Genomic DNA, 19,401 nt, shown 5'->3' with positions numbered 1-19,401 from the left:
TCTTTTTTGATAGCGCTGCAGCCTCTGGGAATTGTACGGCTTGACCGGATGTTGTGTGTGAGGGCTCTTCTAAATTGCTTAGGTAGCGATGTGGCCTTTGGAAGATGAAAAACTGGTGTTCTGAAATCTCCAACAACTGCAAACATGCCACCTCGAGGTACTATACCCAGGTTTGAAATGTGAATAACTCCCTCTGCATAAAGGATTTTAATATGTAGTAAGGTATGTCAACTGGATTGAGATAAATGTGTAGACACTGCCCTTCACAGGGAAGCTACATTAAATAATGATTAGGAGCATTCTTCTGGAGTCAGACAGACTTGTGCGTGGATGGAGCCCTGCTATCCTTAGACAAGTCATGTAGCTTCTCTATGCTTCACTTTTCTTAGTTGTCAAGTGGAAATCTTGATACCTACCTCATAAAGTTTTGAGGAGTGACTATAATACAATTCACTATTGTTTGGAAAGCATCTAGCTCTCTACCTCGTAGATGTGTTCAATGAAACGTAGCTATTGTTATTTTATGAAACGTTAATGAAGCTGGAATAGCCTTCAAATAGAGGGAAAAAATCTCCAGTTGTGAAATAGCATTACAGATGAGTAAGGGAGATTTTTAGGGACTTTTGAGATGTTTCTCTATTTTCCTTACCTTGCTAATATTATCTTCCTTGTTCAGCATGCCGAGAGTGAGGTTAATATCTCCAAAAGTCTCTAAAATGCACAGAAAAAAAATTAAGTATGTGCCAAAATGTTCTCCTGTTCATTATTATGCAAGAGTCACAGGAAATTTTTCTTTCTCGATTTCTCTTTCTCTCCCCTTTTCTTTCTCTTCCCTTATCCCCTCTCCCTCTGTCTTGCTCTCCCCCTCTTCTTCTTAACTGCCAGCTCTTTCTTGTCAGGATCTATGTCTTATTCATATTTCACATACTTGACATACTTGAAAATAGCTGATGCTTAGTATTTTTTCAAAACCTAAATTATATGTGGAGGGGAAGATAAAAGATGTTAGATTCCTATTTATCTCTCCAGTTATGTAAGCATCGCCTTACAGCCCCTCTGGCAAGGGTCAGCCCTCAGGTTCCATGTGCTGAATCCTTTAAACCTGGCCTCAGCATGGCAAGGTAATGGTGTGGTACTGTGCTCTTCCCTCAATATACCCTCCGTCTTCTTTTTTCATAGCCTGTCTCCCTCTGCTTTCCCTTCTGGCCCTGCCAGGTCCCTCTTATAGTTCCAAGTCCATGGAAACTTACTCTTTTCTGATAATGACCTAAAAGATTTTAACTTTTAGGTCATTTTCAGGAGCATTCTCAAGGAGTATTTGTATTTGAATAAAGTATTCTGGAAAAGTGAAAAAAAAATATGTGAGTCAAGAAATGGAGCAATTTTAGGCCGTTTGGCAACTTGGTAGGAGAGCTACTTTTGGAGGTGGTGATTTCCCACAAGCCTCCAAATCAAACAATGTAGTCCTTTAGCGCTGTCGTTTTGGCAAAGCAGAAAGGCAACCATACTTGAAAATTGGGAGAAAATATTTCCAAAGGTTTCTTCCAGTATTTAAGATTAAACAAGAAGCTGTCTTTTTTTGTGTTGCAGCTACTTCTCCTCAGATAGAAGGTAAGGCACAATCATCTCTCAGGCTCCTAGTCTATTATTGGTTGTTTATAATCAGTGTGATTTTATTATTTTGGAATAAGGGGAGTGGAGAGAGACAATCTTACTTTAGCACAGCTTTTCATAAAACCTTTAAGGTGTACAGACCTCCCAAGTGACGCACACCACCCCCCACCCCACATATGCATATAGTGACACACACACACAAAACACCTAACTCCTCAGGGTACCATGGTGCTTACCTACAGATTCTTCCGTGCCCTGAGTCATATCTTGGCTATTTCAGGCTTTCTAAGAGATAGCACCTAAGTATCAGAAATAGTAAGGCTAAAGATTGAAGAAGCAGGTTGGCAGGTTTCTCATATAAAGTTCACATAAGGTTCTCTAAATGAAAGTCCGTCTTCCACTTGATCGGCACAATGATCTGGAAGCTTCCAGTGATGGGCTGCTGTTGAGGAGGATGATGCTGTATTCTACCACTATGACATTTTCTTGCTTCTGAGTTCCTGCTGACCAACAAAATGGCTGCATCTCACTGAATATTGTTCCTTGGGTGGAGACCAGAGTATCTGTCTGAGAAGGTAGAAATTAGAGACTGGAACTCAAACCATTTTTGTAGACCAAAGGCGCTCCTTTCCCTAAACTTGGGTCCATTGATCACAAATTTGGGAATGATTTTCAGTGGTCACTTCACTGGCCTGGTGTTGGTAAAGCCTTTATGGTGATCTTGTTGATTGTTCTACTTGGTGAAAGTCAGTCGCACAAACTGGGCATGCTCAGTGGACTGGAATCGCTGCCAGGGGCAGTTGAATGGAATGTCCAACTGACAGCAGCAAAGCAAAGTCTTCTCTGCTTCCCTCCCTGCCCCGCCCCCCCCCCCCCCCCCCCCCGCCCCCGCAGTCCAATCCCCATCATTGAGTTGGCCTCAGTCCAGGCTCAGGCTTTTTCTCTGACTCCATTTTCTCTTCTGGTTTTCAAATCATTTTTTATCTGACCTGGTATTGGTTATAATGCTTTTAATTTTGTTAGTATGAACCTACATCTGGTCTCAATGCCTCCCTAACCCTAAATCTATATGACCACAATTTCCAGTGTGTGTCCAGATGGTATATATTAAGGGGCAGTTGTTAGAGGGAGTGGGAAGGGGGTACTAGCAGGCTATAGGATGGGTGTGAAAGGGACTGAGGGGAGGGTCTCAGGACAATTCTCAGATGCTGCTGCTTCTCTGGCTATCTTCCCTTCAATAATTTATTTCAGATTCAAAGGCCAAATGTTTCCAACTAAATCTTTGAATTCATCATTCTTTCCATAGACATTTTGCACTGCATTTACTGTAGTTTCTCAGTACGCTGGTGTTAAGAACATTTTCAGCTTCCTCAGTCAGCATCACTATTTTCTCGTGTGTCCACAGTGCCTTGTAACAGAATCACCCAGTGTCCTTATTTAAAATGTCTTTTCCCAGGCCCACCTCAGACCTGGTAAATTAGAATGAGGAAGAGAAATATGTATTTTTAACAAGTATCGCTGGTGATTCTTTGGTTTACTAAAGTCAGAAAAGCAAAGATTCTTCCCCAATCACCCATCAGTGGACAATTGAAAATTTAGCAGTTATTTGAAGGGTCTACATTGTGGTTGGGCAAGAATTGCAGTGGCTCATCTCCAGCACCACGACTCCCTCACCCTAGGCCAAGAATCAGTGGGTTGGAGAGGTAATGAGGTGATGAGAAACAACCTAAAACTCTTGGATTAAATTTAAGATGTTGGAAATTTTGTGCTGTTAGAAACTTAAAGAACAATGTGCAATAGAATCAATAAGAAGAAAGTTAGCCATTTAAGTAATTGTTATAATCAATTTACTACTCTTTTTGTAAGTGGTGGCAAATCATTTTTCTGAATTTCTGTGCATGAAGATTTGCTTGACTTCATAGAGATTAGGGAAGTTAGGAGATGATCGAATTTTTACTTATTTGTCAAGAGTTAGACAGTTGTTATTTTCAGTGCACGTATGTAGTGTTCAGTTATGTTCTTATGACAAAATATATACTGAAATCTTTTCCAGAGAAGGATTTATGTATGAAGTAAAAGGGAAGAGAAAAAAACAACGTAAGACTTGGAGTTCAGAAACTTGAACTGTATCTAAATTCTGCCTCAAACTAGTTGTAGTATTACTCTGGAAAAGTCAACCTCTCTGGACTTTTGAGAGGTTTGTATTCTCAATGGCAAAATGAGAAGATCAGATTAGTTGACCTAAGGATTATTATCTCCCGCATGAAGTAACTTTGTTTTCACTTTCTTGGTAATACCCAAATCATTTGTAATGTTGTTTTTAATTCCTAAATGATAAACTTATAAATGAATTTTTATGTGTTGGGATCTTTTGTAGATAGGGTATTTCTTACACTTTTACCCATATATTCACCCTGGATGGAGATCTCCTTCTTCCTTGCACTGATAGCAGCAGCCAGTACTATAGGGAGAGGAGGTCAGAGAAGTTTCTAGGGACTGAATGCAAGACACCTGTCACTGTGGACAGCAAAGTAAGACACATGAGTAACCTCAAAGCCTAATATAATGCCTGAGCCTCATTAATGTTTCTTGATTAATAAGCCTCAAGGGATATTAACCATGAATTGCTAATCTGAAACACATGTAAACAGCAGTTACTGTTCTACATATTATTAAGCAGGCTGCATTTGAAAATTGAGATTATGTTTTTAAAGTCATCCCTTCAGGAATTCAGAAGGTTCTTAAGAATTTAACCCAGGGCTGAGAATTTGCAGATGGATTTATATAATGGTTTCACCCTCAAGTGACAGATAATTCAAGCCCCTGCAGATAAGTAAGTAATTTCCTAGTAAATTGTTTTTCAAATGCCTCTCATATCAGCCATTTCTAGCTTTGTTACTAACAGGTGCCAGGAGAAGAATACAGCCTGACTTTATAATTTGAAGAGAGGAAACCTTTTATCTCTGAAGATTTTGCCTAGAGGCCTGGAATCAGAATTGGCTTTCTGCTTTCTGGAGCTCATTCGACCTTGGCCAGAGCTTTTAGAAGGACTAAGTTTTAACCATCAGGTCCTGTTAATGTGAAATGAAACATCATATTTTTGACTGAGGAATTCAGCTTTTATAGTTGCTAGATAATTTAAAGTCGGATCCTTTCATAATTTCAGCTTTTCATAATGCATTACTTGGGTGGTCCTGTAAATTCCTAAGTAAATAACTCTTAAAAGAAACAGTCATTAGTGTTATATTTTTAAGGATTAAAAGACAATTTTATTACCTCTAGGTTACTATCTTATATTTAGAAATAAAAAAAAAAAACCCTCTTACTTTTCTTTCTATTTTTTTTAATTTTTAGAGAAACAAACATATCTCTGTTGTCTTTTGATTACTTTAATAATTTTAAGAACTCATTTCCAATTTATGATTTTGGTAGTTTCAGTGGTCTCTAGATGTACCATGAAAATGTGGATTTTTTTTTTTAATTTATTGGGGTGACAATTGTTAGTAAAATTACATAGAGTTCAGGTGTACAATTCTGTATTACATCATCTATAAATCCCACTGTGTGTTCACCACCCAGACTCAGTTCTCCTTCCATCACCATATATTTGATCCCCCTTACCCTCATCTCCCACCCCCCAACCCCCTTACCCTCTGGTAACCACTAAACTATTGTCTGTGTCTATGAGTTTTTGTTTCTCATTTGTTTGTCTTGTTCTTTTGTTGTTTTTGGTTTATATACCACATATCCGTGAAATCATATGGTTCTCTGCTTTTTTTTGTCTGACTTATTTCGCTTAGCATTATAATCTCAAGATCCATCCATGTTGTCACAAATGGTCCTATATCATCTTTTCTTACTGCCGAATAGTATTCCATTGTGTATATATACCACAACTTCTTTATCCATTCCTCTATCGAAGGACATTTTGGTTGTTTCCATGTCTTGGCCACCGTAAACAAAGCTGCAATGAACATTGGAGCACACGTGTCTTTATGTATAAATGTTTTCAGATTTTTTGGGTAGATACTCAGGAGAGGGATTGCAGGGTCATATGGTAATTCTTTTCCTCATTTTTTGAGGAACCTAAAATGTGCATATTTTTATGTTATACATAGAAACTATTAAAATCCTACAGCTGTTCAATGAGTTCTATAAAAACAACTTATTAAATGAAACTCTTCAAAAACATCTGAGTCAAGAAGCCATGGTATAATATTAAATAAAATTTTAAATAATACAACTTCTGGTTACCAGTAGCATTCAAATACGAGTAGCGGTTTTTGTTGGAAAGGTGGCACATCACAAAACCATGCTCTGGGTTAACGTAAATTTCCTGGCTGGTCCTTGTGTTAGTACATGTCACTCTTCATCTGCTTCTCTAGTGCACCAAGATGAGAAGTTCGAGGAGATGAACCTGGAGCCCATGTCACCATTTTGTGCTTTATAAAGCAGAAAAGTAAATCTATCCATTAATAAATATTAGAGATGTTAGTAATCAAGTTACTTACCCTAAGCCTCAGTTCCATCTTATATAATGGTTAGCTGTGTAGATTAAATGAGTAATGCAAGGGAAAGATGTTGCACTGAGTTATCAGTAACTTATTGTTATCTGCTATTTGTTTTTGTTGTTCTTGTCGTATTTATTACTTAACCAAAAATCAGACTAAGCAGACCACATCATTCCAGCAGCATTGATACGGGAGAGTTAGCATGTCCCTAGGTAGATAGGGAGGTCCCTGGTGGAATAAACAAAAGACAGCCATACCCTAAAACTTCAGGTTTTGAAATCACTCCTTTGCTCCAGGACATAATGTGACAAGGCCTTGAGGTTAATCATAAAATTCATTTTGGCCTGACAAATGGAGCTGATCTGATAAACAGTGGGTTACTTTGCTAATTCCTCCAGGATGGGCAAGCAGAACAAACCTGGTAGAGGAATTTCATTAGAAGGTGCCAGTTCCCTTCTTCAAACAAGTTCCTTTCTCCAAACAGCTCCCCTTCCCCAAACAGGCAAGGGAAGGTATAAAAGTAAGAGCTTTTGCCTCAGTCATGGGGCACCTCCCATTCCGCACCCCCTCCCGCTCGGGAGCTGCAACCTCTTCTCCTGTCTCAATAAACTAAACTCTTTTTAAAACTTTTTACCTCTCCCTGGTCCGTGTTTCCATTCTTCGGCTTCACAAGATATGATCCTGGCCCACACTCAGAAACTGCCGGCAGATCCAACATCACCTACATCAGCATTATGTGTATTGCGGTCTTAAGAGTATGGTTTCTGATTTTAAGAGAAAGTGTTCTTCCAGGACTCTGTGAAATAACCATACTTATAACATAATCAGTCTAATTGTTAATTACTTAATTATTAATTATTCACATGTTAACTACTTCTTAAGCATTTCTCTTTTTATTTTATTTTATAAAATAGTATTCCTTAAATTCTTACTGCTTCTTGATGGTATATTAATTCTACAAAAGCAAACATACCAATCATTTTCCTTGCTTTTTACAACCTAAAGTATGCAATTTTTTAATCTGTTTCTATTTATTGATTCTTTTTCTTCCTCTTATTGGTTGTATATATATATATTTTCACTGGATGGCAGACATCGAGATTTTTTTTCTTGTCAGGTGTTGAATCTTTTTGAGCTTTCTTCTGTGATATGGCTAATTTACTTGGAAATAATTTGATTCTTTCCAAGCTTGATTTTAAGTTTTGTAACGTGTAAGGACCAGACAGCCTTAAATATATAGCTAATTTGGCCCCAATATGAGGTGATGTCTTTCTGAATACTTACCTGATGTTCCCTGAGTTATGAAGTTTTCCATTCTGGCTGGTTGAAAATGTGGATTACTCCCAGGCCTGTGTGAGCTTTGGGGATTATTCTCCTTTTGCATGGTTTATTTCCTAGTCACAATTTTCCTCATATACATGCCCTATTCACTCAACTGAAGACTGGAGGGGAATATTCTGCAAATCTCTAGAGCTTTCACCTTTTGAAGCTCCCCTCTCTTAGTATTCTGCTTGCTGGACCCCCAACACTGTACCGTAAAGTCAGGGAGACCTCCAAACTCCACTTGACTTCCTCTACCCTGTTCGGGGGCTTAGAAACGTTCTTCAGGAAGTAAGGTTGGGTAATCACTGGGGCTAACCTATATTTTCCTCCACTCTTAGAAATCAATGTTCTGCATTAACAGGTGTTCCATATCTGAAAACTGTCATTTCTTATATCGTGCCTGTTTTTTCAGTTATTTTAGGTGGAAGGGTAAATTCAATTCCTGTTACTTCATTTTTGCGAGAAGCAGAAGTCTGCCAGCATTCTTTTATATGTATTTCTGTTGTGTCTATCTTGTGAATTGCTGCCTCCTATTTTGCTCTTAGGAATACGAGTGTGTAAGATAGAAATATGTTTCCTTGCAAATAAACACCACCTCCCACCCCCCTGCTGCAAGAAAACACTCTTCACAGTGGCTTAAACATAGTGTTTTATTGTTCAAATATAAAAATCCATCTGGAACAGGTAGCCAGAGCTAAAGCAGCCATTCAGCAATGCTGCTATGGATCTAGGCTCGTTCTCATTTTTTGCTTTACTATCTTTAGTGTGTGTTTGACCTCTTAGTTGCCAGAAAATTGCTATACCTTCATGTAGAACTCATATTTGCATTCAAGGAAGAATGAAGGTAGAAGAGTACAAAACTTTCTCCATGTGAGATATTAGCATTTTTAATTTGGGAAAGGAGATATCCACAGTGAATTTCATTCACATTTTATTAGTAAGAATTGGCGGCTCTTCACTGGAATGGAGTCTGGGAAATCATGTATTTTGGCTTCCATGCCTCTCAATAGAGGGAGGTAAGAAAGAAAACAGTTATGGGGATTTTTTTGGATAGATAGTCCGGAGTGTCTGCCAGAACAATAATCCTATTATGTTCCAAACATTTAAGGTACACAAAATTGCCCTAAGCCTAAATCTGTGAGAGCCAGATATAGCCACTTAGTTCCTATGTTTGATATCATTTTCCTTCTGTGTTTGTTTAGCAGTTGGCCTTATGTAAATCATAAATAGTGAATGAGAGTAAAGGCTAGATGATAAAATTAGTTTAGGGTATAAAAGATAGATTCAAATGGAGACTATACCTCATATCATTATCCTAATTTGTATGTTTACTCCATTTTGACTTGTTTGTTATTTTATTTAATTCAGAAGCTCTCAAAATTAATTTTTCAACTCTTACTTAAGCTTCTGTGCTTCTCCATCACACACGTGGACAGAGATGCATACATATGCGCACACACGTGAATTTTGGTGCTGTTGAGATGACAACATTTATGATAATACATGTCCTTTGTTTTAAAACCTTCAGTGTAATGGTATACAAAGAGAATTGCAATTAGATTACATGATTTAACAGCTGTTTTGGCATAAGAAGCAAGATCCCAAGGATAGACTCTACACATAATTAATAATCTTTAATGTGTCCTTTATAGACTGGGCATGATTAGCTTCAAGGCTTTTGTTTCTCTGTTTGAGGATTGTAAGTGTAAGGTGAGAGTTGAATTGCTTGAGAAAACACAGGAGTTTGAGAGAAAATGTAGTGAAATAGGAAATTTTCATGGCTGGTTGTTGAAGAAAGACTTTGGGAGAGAAGAAAAATGTCTAAGTGAGATTAGATTTGATTTTTAAAAATATAGCAAATATCAAACATTTACAAAAGTAGAAATGATTGCATAATGAATGCTCATATACTCATATATTTCTATCACCACTTTCAATAATTAAGTCATAGCCCATCATGTTTCATCTATGTCCCCTACTCTTTCTTCCATTAATGGATTGTTTTGAAGCAAATTCCAGACAGCATATGATTTAATTCACAAATATTTTAGAATGTTTCTCTACAAGTTAAGGATTCAAAAGAGTCCTCAAAGAAAATGTAAGCATAATACCATTATTTAAAAAACTTAACAATAATTTCTTAATATTATTAAATATTTAGTTCAATTTCCTCATACTATCATTATATTTTGTAAAGTTCATTTGTTTGAGTATGACCCAATTATAATCCCTTCATTGCAATTAGTTGATATGCCTCTTAAGCCTCTTTTAATCTGTAGATTTTGATTTTAAAAATTTGATATCTATATAAAGAATGATATAAATTCTTCCAATTTCCTAACTAAACAATCAATAAAATCTACATAGTTTACTTGTACTATTTGGAACATGTTTTTGGTGGAATGAAACAAATGCTGAATATGGTCTTCCGGTGGACTGATCACCAAATTCTTATGTAGGTGTGTGGACAGGTGGTTGCCAAACACCAATAAGCAATTCTTGGACACCAATAGTGTCTGAGAAATTAACTCACTTCTAACACCATCTACCCAGAGATAGAATCAGATTCCACAGGTGAAGGACTTAGTATCACAAGATTGCCCCTTCTCTCCTACTTCAGATACCAGTCAATAGTCTAGGTAATCACCTACTGGCTATAAAGATCAGCTATAGATCAGAGGTTCCTATGAAACCTTCCTCATGTCTGATTAATTTGCTTACAGAACTCAGAAAAATATTCTATTTACTAGACTACCAGTTTATTATGAAAGAATATAATTCAGCAGTAGCCAAATGGAAGAGATGGCAGGGCAAGGTATGGGAAAAGGGCATGGAGCATCCATGACCTCTCCAGACACTCCACTTTTTCCCAATCTCCACGTGTTCACCAACATGGAAGCTTTCCAAATCCTGTTATTATTATTATTATTTTTTTTTATGGAAGCTTCATTATATAGTCATGACTGATTAAATCATTGACCACTGGTGATTGAACTCAGTACCCAGCCCCTTTCCCCTTCTGGAAAGTGAAGGTCAGGGGTAGGACTGAAAATTCCAACCCTCTAATAACCTGCTCAGCTCCCCTGGCAACCAGCCCCTATGCTTATGTGTTTTCCAAAGTCACCTCATTAACATAACATAAGACATATTTATCACTCCTAACACTAGAAAATTCCAAGGATTTTGGAAGCTGTGAGCCAGGAACCATGGATGAAGACCAAATTTATATGGTAAATATATTTTGGTCATCTGATATATATGTATATATCACAATACTGCATATGGTTTTAAGGTTAACATGAAATCTACTGCCTACTGTGATTTAATATGTGGGCTGCATCAGAATAATTGTTTTCCTTAATTATAAAACATTGGTGTCAAATAAAAAATTTTAAGAAAAAAGAGAAAATAAGCTTAAAAACAGCAGTGCTGTATAATTTCAGCTATACACTTGCCTTATAAAGACAAAAATATACAATATAAGAAAGAATACTTTAAAAAGCATGTGTGTGTCTTGTACGTGTGCCTTATTTGCACTATGAATTGACAAAGTATCTCATTCAAAAGTTATAGTATTTAGACAGATTTGTGGTTCTTAAATCTGTTGGCACTTAAATATTTCCCTTGCCTGTCGAGAAGTGTCACTTTTTTTTTTTTAATTAAAATTTATTGGGGTGACAATGGTTAGTAAAATTAATAGGTTTCAAGTGTAAAATTCTGTAATATATCATCTATATATCACATTCTGTGTTCATCACCCAGAGTTAATTCTCCTTCCATCCAGAAGTGTCACTTTTAAGATTTATTAAATGAGTGCCATATGCATATGTAAATTTAGACAGCTTTTAAATAATTGAATTAGCAATTCTCACAAGGGCCATTTTGCCTCAATTTGTGCTGAATGTGTTGTTACATATAGTTTTCTTCACTGCAGGAGGATCAACAAGCTTGTCAGAATATTTTTCTAATGCCTGGAAAGTACCTCTCTTTCCTTTGGTATCAGTGGAGTGGTATGGATGGCTGAGAGAACCTTAAAATTGGGGGGCATATTAGATGGTCGTACAGTCATCTATGTCCTACTGTAGGACTCCTACCTTCTTCCTCACTCCCCCTCCCCTTCTCAGCAGGTGGCACCTTGGCCTCTATTGGAAAACTTCCAGAGACAGGGGCTTTACTGCTTTTACACAGTGAGACTATTCCATTTTGACTCACTCAAATTATTAGAAAGCCCAGTTTATGAGCCAATTTCTTTGATTTTTGAAAGCCTCTGATTGGTTGAAGATCTGTCCTTTGTAGTAGGAAAACTATTCTCATTATCTATGACAGTACTTTAAATATTTGGAAAGAATTTCAGGGCCATTCTACACCTCACAGATTTTTCTGTTTTCTAGGAAGAAGTCTCTACATGATCTTTTAATAGTTCTCCCAGTAATGTGGTTTCCACGTCTCTTAGCAACTTTCTCATTTTCCTCTTAGTGTTTAAAAGCCCCTCTATGTTGTCAATAACTGATTACAATATTCCATACTAATGTTGACATTGAACTTCTCTTACATCAGCCTAAGATTTATGTTTTTGTCTTGTTGTTGTTGTTCTTAACAGCTCCATCATATTGGGTTTCTATGCTCTACTTAACTCACAGATTTTTTTGCTTGAACTGCCAGCACATCAGATCTTCCCCAACTTACATTTTAGCAAAGGAGTTTTTAAAGCCAATTAAAAAGATATATTATTCTGCTAAATTTAGCCTTATTTGTTTAGGTTGATCATTATACTTTATTTTAATTGTTTTGTCTCCTAACTTATTGAATGTGCTTCCTAGTTTTTAGAAAAAACTCAAATTAAATGTATCTATCTCAAATGAGCAGGGAATTTTCCTTGTTTATTAATTTCTCCGTTCCTAGTTCCTAGAATAGTGGTAGGCATATACTAGGTGCTCAATAAATATTTGCTGAATAAATAAAATTTAAAAATAAACATTTTAAAATAGTTTAGAGGCTGTGAACTACGTGGTCTCAGTCATAGGAATATTTAGGAATTGGTAACACTGGCCAGCCGGTAGGGAGAGATTAGCAGGAGACCAGAGACATGTGTTTTGAGAAGAAAGATAAATGTTTTTAGAGGAACTAAGAAATATACTTACTCAGGAAGGTGAGCAGAGTTCTGGATCTCGGGATTTCAGGTGGCAGACAAATATAAAACAAGTCATAACTATGGATGACATGGGGAGGAAGATCCTTGTCTGTGGGTAGGAGAGGTGAGTGTGTGAGCACCAGGGACTGTACCAGAGAGGAGCTCAGCAGAAGGTACAGGCAGGTGTTGGAGGTGGCCTCCCACAGCCCCAACTCAATGGGGAAAACTCAGCTACTAGAAGGAACAGGGCAGAATAACAATTAATGGTCAAACATTTCGGATCATGTAAGTTTTCAGATGGACCAGTGTAATCTAAGTGGGGAAGGGAGTGGGACTACCACTGCAATTTGAGGACTACTTCTCAGGTGTTCAAGATTTGCTCCTTGGTTTTTCAGATCTGGGTCTAACTGACGTTGAAGAAAACCTTGAAGGATAGGCGTATCAGTGTGATGGACTGAATTGAATGTTTGTGTCCTCCCAAAATTCATATGTTGAAATCCTAACCCCAATGTGATGGTATTAAGAGGTGGAACCCTTGGGAGGTGATTAGGTCATAAGGGTGGAGCCCTCATGAATGGAATTAGTACCCTTGTGAAAGAGACTCCAAAGAGCTCTCTAGCCCTCTTTCCACCATGTGAGGCCATAACAAGAAGTCAGTGTATATAATGCTCTGTCAAGATTGACTTGGGAAAGGGCACTGTTTTCAGTCTGCTTATAGGGAAAATTTGGAGAGTCGGTTTCTAGAGATGGGGCAGACAGAGGCAAAGAAAATCAAGCAGGAATTGAAATCTGTAGCTGGACCCTAGATTATTCTGTCCCTATTGACAATGATGATCCAGATATCAATTGATTGATTTCCAATAAGTCTACAAATTTTTCTTTCTGTATTTTTCATATAGCTCTCTCTCTTGACTACACAGTCATAAGAGTTTTTGTTAAGTGCTTGGTTGAAATCAAAACATGCTTTTTATTGCACTCCTAATATTTTTATTGAGATTATACATTTATTTATTATTATATTCATTAAAGTGTCTTTATATGAGCCAAGTCTTTTTCTTCTCCCTGTTACAATTCTTCCTTCTGAACCCCTAATAAAAACTTCATACAATAAAATTTCACAGATAGTACAAGGTGAGGAAAGTCTCTTATTGAGTACATACTTTATTGTGGATACTGTATATTAGTGATTTTCATTATTTTAATATCTAATCCTCCAACAAAACTATAAGATGAATGTTACTATTATTATTTCAAAAATGAGTAAAACATGCTCACAGAGGTTGTGACAAAAGGGACTTAGAAAGAAAGATAATTAGTTTTCACAGCCAAACTTGGTCCTGATTGGCTCGATTCGAGTCAAGTACTTAAGTAGATAAAGTTCTCTAGAGTACTTACTATTGCATTTCCCTTATTGAGGTCAATCCTAGTTTTTATCTTCTTGGTATCCTACCCAATCACATATGTAGTTCGGCCAAAGTTATGTTTTTTTCCATTCAGTCCCAATTTACTCATGTTGTATCCCATACTCTAAGATACCTCATCCATTTGGTAAGACCAAAATAAAGTAATCTGATAAACTTCTCTGTGTCTGCCCTTAGATTCATTTGTTACCAATATTTGGTAGATCTGTGTATTTTCAGAGGGACTTCTGGAGACCTGTGACCCAATCTAAAAGAATAATATCATTCTTTTAGATATTATTGTGCAAATTTAGATATTAGTGTGCAAATTTCATGTATTGTAAAATGAATTATAGGGATTAAAGGATTATCGATATTTAAGGGAGGAGTGAAGTCATGAAGACAGCAAGATTTTCAGTCTTTGAAACATCCCGCATCCACTGTGTTCAGGGGACACTGGTTCTCATGCCTTTGGCTTATGTAGTATATGTTGTCATCTTCAAAATGTTTTCATATATTTCATCTCATCAAAGCCCCACAAAGTAAAGGCGGGCAGCTATTCTTAACTATATTTTACTGTTGAAGAGAAGATTTCCACAGGCAGCGTGCTTACATCTCCTGACTTCAGGAATAATCTTCTTTCCTATTTTCCTTGTTGAAGTAGCAGATGCTCAATGTGTTTTAGAAAACGGAACTATTGAGTGTTTGGAAATTTTGTTAGTTTGCTGCACAGGATCAGGGCATTTCTGGGGGTTTAAATGCAGAGATGCGAGTCGAGTGAATGTCATCCTGGAGCCTCTGGGAGTCATGGAGGAGGCAGTGGTGCAGAAAGGGGGCAACTAGCCCAGGAAGCAGGGGCTGTTGAGTAGAATTTTGTAAGAGCAATAGTCATAAGACAGTAATAATAAAACAATAAATAATAAACTACCAGCGTGCACAATGGAAACCCCTAAAAATAAAAACCACAGTTCTCTAAAATATCCTGGATCATATATAATTGCAAGATGTGACTTTATTTTGGACCTTACTCTCCTGTCAGGGAAAACCTGTTCCTTTTAACTGAGATCTAGCATCTTGGCACAGCAATGGTAATCTCCTAGCATCCTCCTCAATTTCTGCTGAGCACTGACTGTTGGGATGCTTTTAATAAGTTTGATTACCATTTTGGCAGCTCAGCAAGGCTTCCGTGAGAGAAGCAGAGAGTATGGCTTGAGACAAACACATCCCTGAGCTATGATCTATTATTTATACAGACTATTCAGCTTTTTTTTTTTTATAGAAAACTAGACTAGAGTAAAAATTAATTGCTATATTAATAGCTCCTAAAAGACATAACTGGGGTGCCTGGAGGCTAATAGCTACATTTCTAGGAGGCATATTCTTCAGGAATCCCTTAGGCTTCCCCTCAAAACAAAAGATATAAAAAGAGAGCTAGTTGGAGCATGAATGTTAAAAAAAGAAGCTTTTCTGTTTTCTCAGGGCTTATTTGTCCTCATGTCCCTATTGACTGCATACTGCCCTGTACTCTGTATCAACTTTAATTACACTTAAATCCATTTGTGATCATACTCCTGTTTGTGTGGTTATGTGATCAATGTCTAGCCTATCCATTTGTATCCCCTCATGCCTAGCAAAGTGCCTTGCCATGGTTGTCCTTCAATAGATAACCACTAACCACTTCATGAATAAACACAGTTCATCTACCTAAGAATCCTTTGTGAAATTCACCCCTTTCATTTCAAAATGAAGTTTACCCAATAGCAATCCTGTGATAAGCAAGGAAAAGGCTAGATCAAATCCTTTGGACATTTCAGGCAGTCTAAAATCATGGTTCCTGTTTTAAATTTATTTCTTTAACTAGCTTTCCTCAATGTTCACCTAGTGGAAATAAGGGGTAAAGGCTGTTTTTATTAAAGAAACATGTATAGAGACAGATTTACTTATAAATTCACATGTACTGACCAAAGCAGAATCAATGTTTAAAAAATTGTCAAAATGTTCCTTCTTTGCTGTCATATTACAGAGACTCCTAATTTTCTCTTCAATACATTTTCTCTTCTTCTGTAGTCATTGACGCTTTAGCTGGGTAGCAATATGCCTGTAAAGACTACACTTCCCAGCTTTCCTTATCACTGGAGAATTATGAGGTAATGCTCTGGCCAATAGAATGCGAGCAGACGTGCTGTGTACAACTTCTAGGTTATACTTTTAGAAAGAAAGGAGGCTGACCTCTTTTCTTTTTCCTCCCTTTGGGCTGGAACATAGGTTATTGTGAGGAGTCTTTTTTAAGTTTGAGGCTAAGGGTGTCACCTAGGGATGGCAGAAAAACGTTGTAGAAGAGCCTGTTCCAGGCATTGTTGAGTCCATGTACCAACTAGTACAGCCAAACAAAACCTATATGGAGGGAAATAAACTCTGTGCATAACATCTTTAGCTATGCAGGTTTAGGATTGCATCTGACTTTGAATTGTCAACTTGTTGCTAAATGAAACTGCTCCTTTGTGGCTCAGAATAATCAATAGAGTTAAGTCAGTGCTGGGAGGAATGTTTTCAAATTTCCCTTCAGGCTGCTATCTACTTTTGTTGGGTTTATGTGTGGGAAACAGTGTATGGAAACAGGAGTTAGTTTATTTTTAATGATGACTTGTAATCCTAAGAGATTTGATGTAAAATGGCAGATTATTACCAAGTAAAATATTAGGTTTTTTTTTTTTTTTTTTTTTTTTTTGTGTGTGTGTGTGTGTGTGTTTACTCTGTGATGGATGATATTAGATGTTGTAATGATGGGGGACAGGTAATTTAAATGGAAATAGACTCATGAATTACCCTCAAAAAACTCCCAGTAATGGAGGTGGAAACCTTATAGGACTACGAGCCAAGCTTCGTTACCTGAGTTTTTCTGCTTTAAGTTTTTTCTTTAAATTTATGGCCAAATGTTTTAGTCAGAGTTCAGATACAATAACACCACATAAAATACAACCCTGGAAATCTCAGTGGCATGCAACAACAAACATCTATTTTTCTTTCTTTCTTTTTTTCTTCTTCTTCTTATTAGTTTCAGGTGTGCAAAACAATGTAATAGTTGGACATTTACACCCTTCACTAAGTGACAACCCCCCACCCCACAATCTACCACCCCTCCAACACGGACAGAACCACCTCCTGGGTCTGCAGTTCAGCTGGAGTGGCTCTGCTTCAGCTTGCGGGTCATGGCTGACGTCTGCTCCATGTGTCTCATTTTGGGATCTGAGGCCCCAGTGGCGCGTTTAAAGCTCTGGTTAGACACAGAGCACAGTGATCACTCAGTGAAGCAAGCCACACAGCCAAGCCCTCCTCAGTGGGGCCGGGAACTATACTCTGCCTCAAGGCAGTGGGTGTGTAACTCAGAACAAGAAAGAAATTTCTACCACAACGTTTCAAAGTCTGGATTTTCACATAAAGTTGGAAAATTTTACATAAAAATCTGAAGTCTTAAATCTTAAAATTGAGTAGATTTGTCACCGCTAAGCTTATATTCTCCTATTGGCAACAATTAGGTGGACCTGAGTATAGCTCTCTCCCTTCAGATGGGATATGCTTTTTCAGTTAGCCAGAATCTTCACTACCCACAGTTGCTTTGTCAGCCCTCTTTACTCATCATTACCCTTTTGGCTTCTGGAGGCAATTCAGTTTATGACCTGTAGTATAGCAGATGGGTGAAAATGCACAAAAATACGTCAAAACCCAGATGGAAAGTGTTAAGAGGCTATTAAAAAGAAGTGTAAATAAATTGCCAGGGGAGAAATGTGGGACAGAGATTATTTTGGTTAGTGGCAAGTCATTAGGATAGAAAGAGAGAACACTTTATGGAACTCTTTATTAAGGAGTAAAAGTTTGCTGTGTAGCAAAAACATTTTACTCTAAGAAGTGGTCTGCAGACACTAAAGAATATGCAAAGTAGAAGCACACCCTGAGAGTTAGTATGAGGGTAATAATAAGCAAAACATGAAGATGTACTTAAAATTGATCTATTTATTTCCATATTGTCTTTTTACTCTTACATAAATGAAAATTAAGTAAGTTTTCTGGGAGTAGAGAAACTCGATGTGAAACTAGAAATGCAAGATTCAAAACTAGTCAAACTTGCCCTATCAGTTAAAGTGTGATTTTTGTAGGTCGCAATTTTTACCTACCCTCTTCTTTCAGAGTCACAGCTTGCCAGTGTCTCTTAAAAGCAAGTCACCTTTGTCTCTCAAATGTAATTACATTCTTTAAAGTCAAACAGCTGATGATCTTGGGACTTACTATTTTACAGTTGCTTAACTGTGTCTGTAGTGTGGCTGACATTTCAATATTTTAAGAACTCTTAGGGAACATTTCTAGGATTAAATGTTTGATTGAAAGTTTTTCCTTTATTGTGCAAAGAAGGAATATTCGATCTTTGATTAGGTTTTTAACCCATAGAATTAAAAAGAAAAACAAAACCCAATTCCTATACCACACTGGATCAGCGTATGGAGGGCAGACTAGTCACTATTGCCAGAAAACTGTTGTATAACAAATCACCCCAAACTACATGGCTTAAAACAACAGAATTTGTTTTTGCAGCTCAGTAGTAGATTGCGTGAGAGTGGCTAAATTAGGCTGGGCGTGACTGGATGGTTTTGCTGGTCTTGGCTTCATTCACTCATGTGTCTGCAACTTGCTGTGGCCAGATGACCCAGGCAGGGTGAATTTGTTTCATGTATTTTCATCCTCCTTCTGGACCAACGAATCTTTCTCATGGTGCTGGCAGAGGTGCACGAGGGCAAGCCCAGTCATGCAAATTCTTTCAGCCCCAAGTTTGCATTATGTCTACTTTTTAAAATTAAATTTATTGGGGTGACATTGGTAAGTAAAATTGTATAGGTTTCAAGTGTACATTTCTATAATAGATCACCATATATTTGATCCCCTTATCCCTCTTCTTACCTCTGGTAACCATGAAACTGTTGCATTATATCTATTAATAGCCCAATGGCCAAAGGAAGTCACATGGCTGAGACAAGACTTGAGATATGGGGGTTACTCTGTTTACAGTGAGAGGGCCCTATACAGTTAAATGGCAAAGGGCACACATACAGGAAGCAGTGAAGAATTGGGGGCATTAATGCCATCTACCACTAACATCTGGATTGCATTCTCATTCAATGTGGGTCCTATAGTACATAAGGCTGGGGAAAAAAAATCAATGGTTTTGGAATTTAAACAGACTTGGATTCATATCTTGTCTCTGCTCTTTATTTGCTTAATTTTGTCAATTCTAGAATGATATGGTAACAATACCTACTTCTTATACTGTAGAAAGTACTTTGAAAGAAAGAAAGAAAGGAATTTGGTGGGCACTCATTGAGTGCTAGGCCTTCTCTCTTCACATGCTTCATTTCACATATCTTTTCATCTT

At 37.3% G+C, this 19,401-nt stretch overlaps 1 protein-coding gene across 1 annotated transcript in view; it reads right to left on the bottom strand.

The window, feature by feature from the left end:
* MROH2B (maestro heat like repeat family member 2B) overlaps positions 1-6,915 on the bottom strand; it is a 62,656-nt gene extending 55,741 nt beyond the window's left edge. The window contains exons 1-3 of the mRNA XM_074328967.1: positions 6,760-6,915; positions 1,851-2,181; positions 650-711 (exon numbers count right to left, since the gene is read on the bottom strand). Coding sequence (XP_074185068.1) covers positions 650-711; positions 1,851-1,878 — 90 coding nt within the window. The 5' untranslated portion in view covers positions 1,879-2,181; positions 6,760-6,915. The remainder of the gene's footprint in view (positions 1-649; positions 712-1,850; positions 2,182-6,759) is intronic.
* Between the last annotated feature and the right edge of the window lie 12,486 nt (positions 6,916-19,401).

The sequence above is a fragment of the Rhinolophus sinicus genome, linkage group LG03 (assembly GCF_036562045.2).
Source record: "Rhinolophus sinicus isolate RSC01 linkage group LG03, ASM3656204v1, whole genome shotgun sequence".
NCBI classification, from domain to species: domain Eukaryota; kingdom Metazoa; phylum Chordata; class Mammalia; order Chiroptera; family Rhinolophidae; genus Rhinolophus; species Rhinolophus sinicus.
Note: the sequence above shows the minus strand (reverse complement) of the source record. Positions and strands in the feature narration are given on the sequence as shown.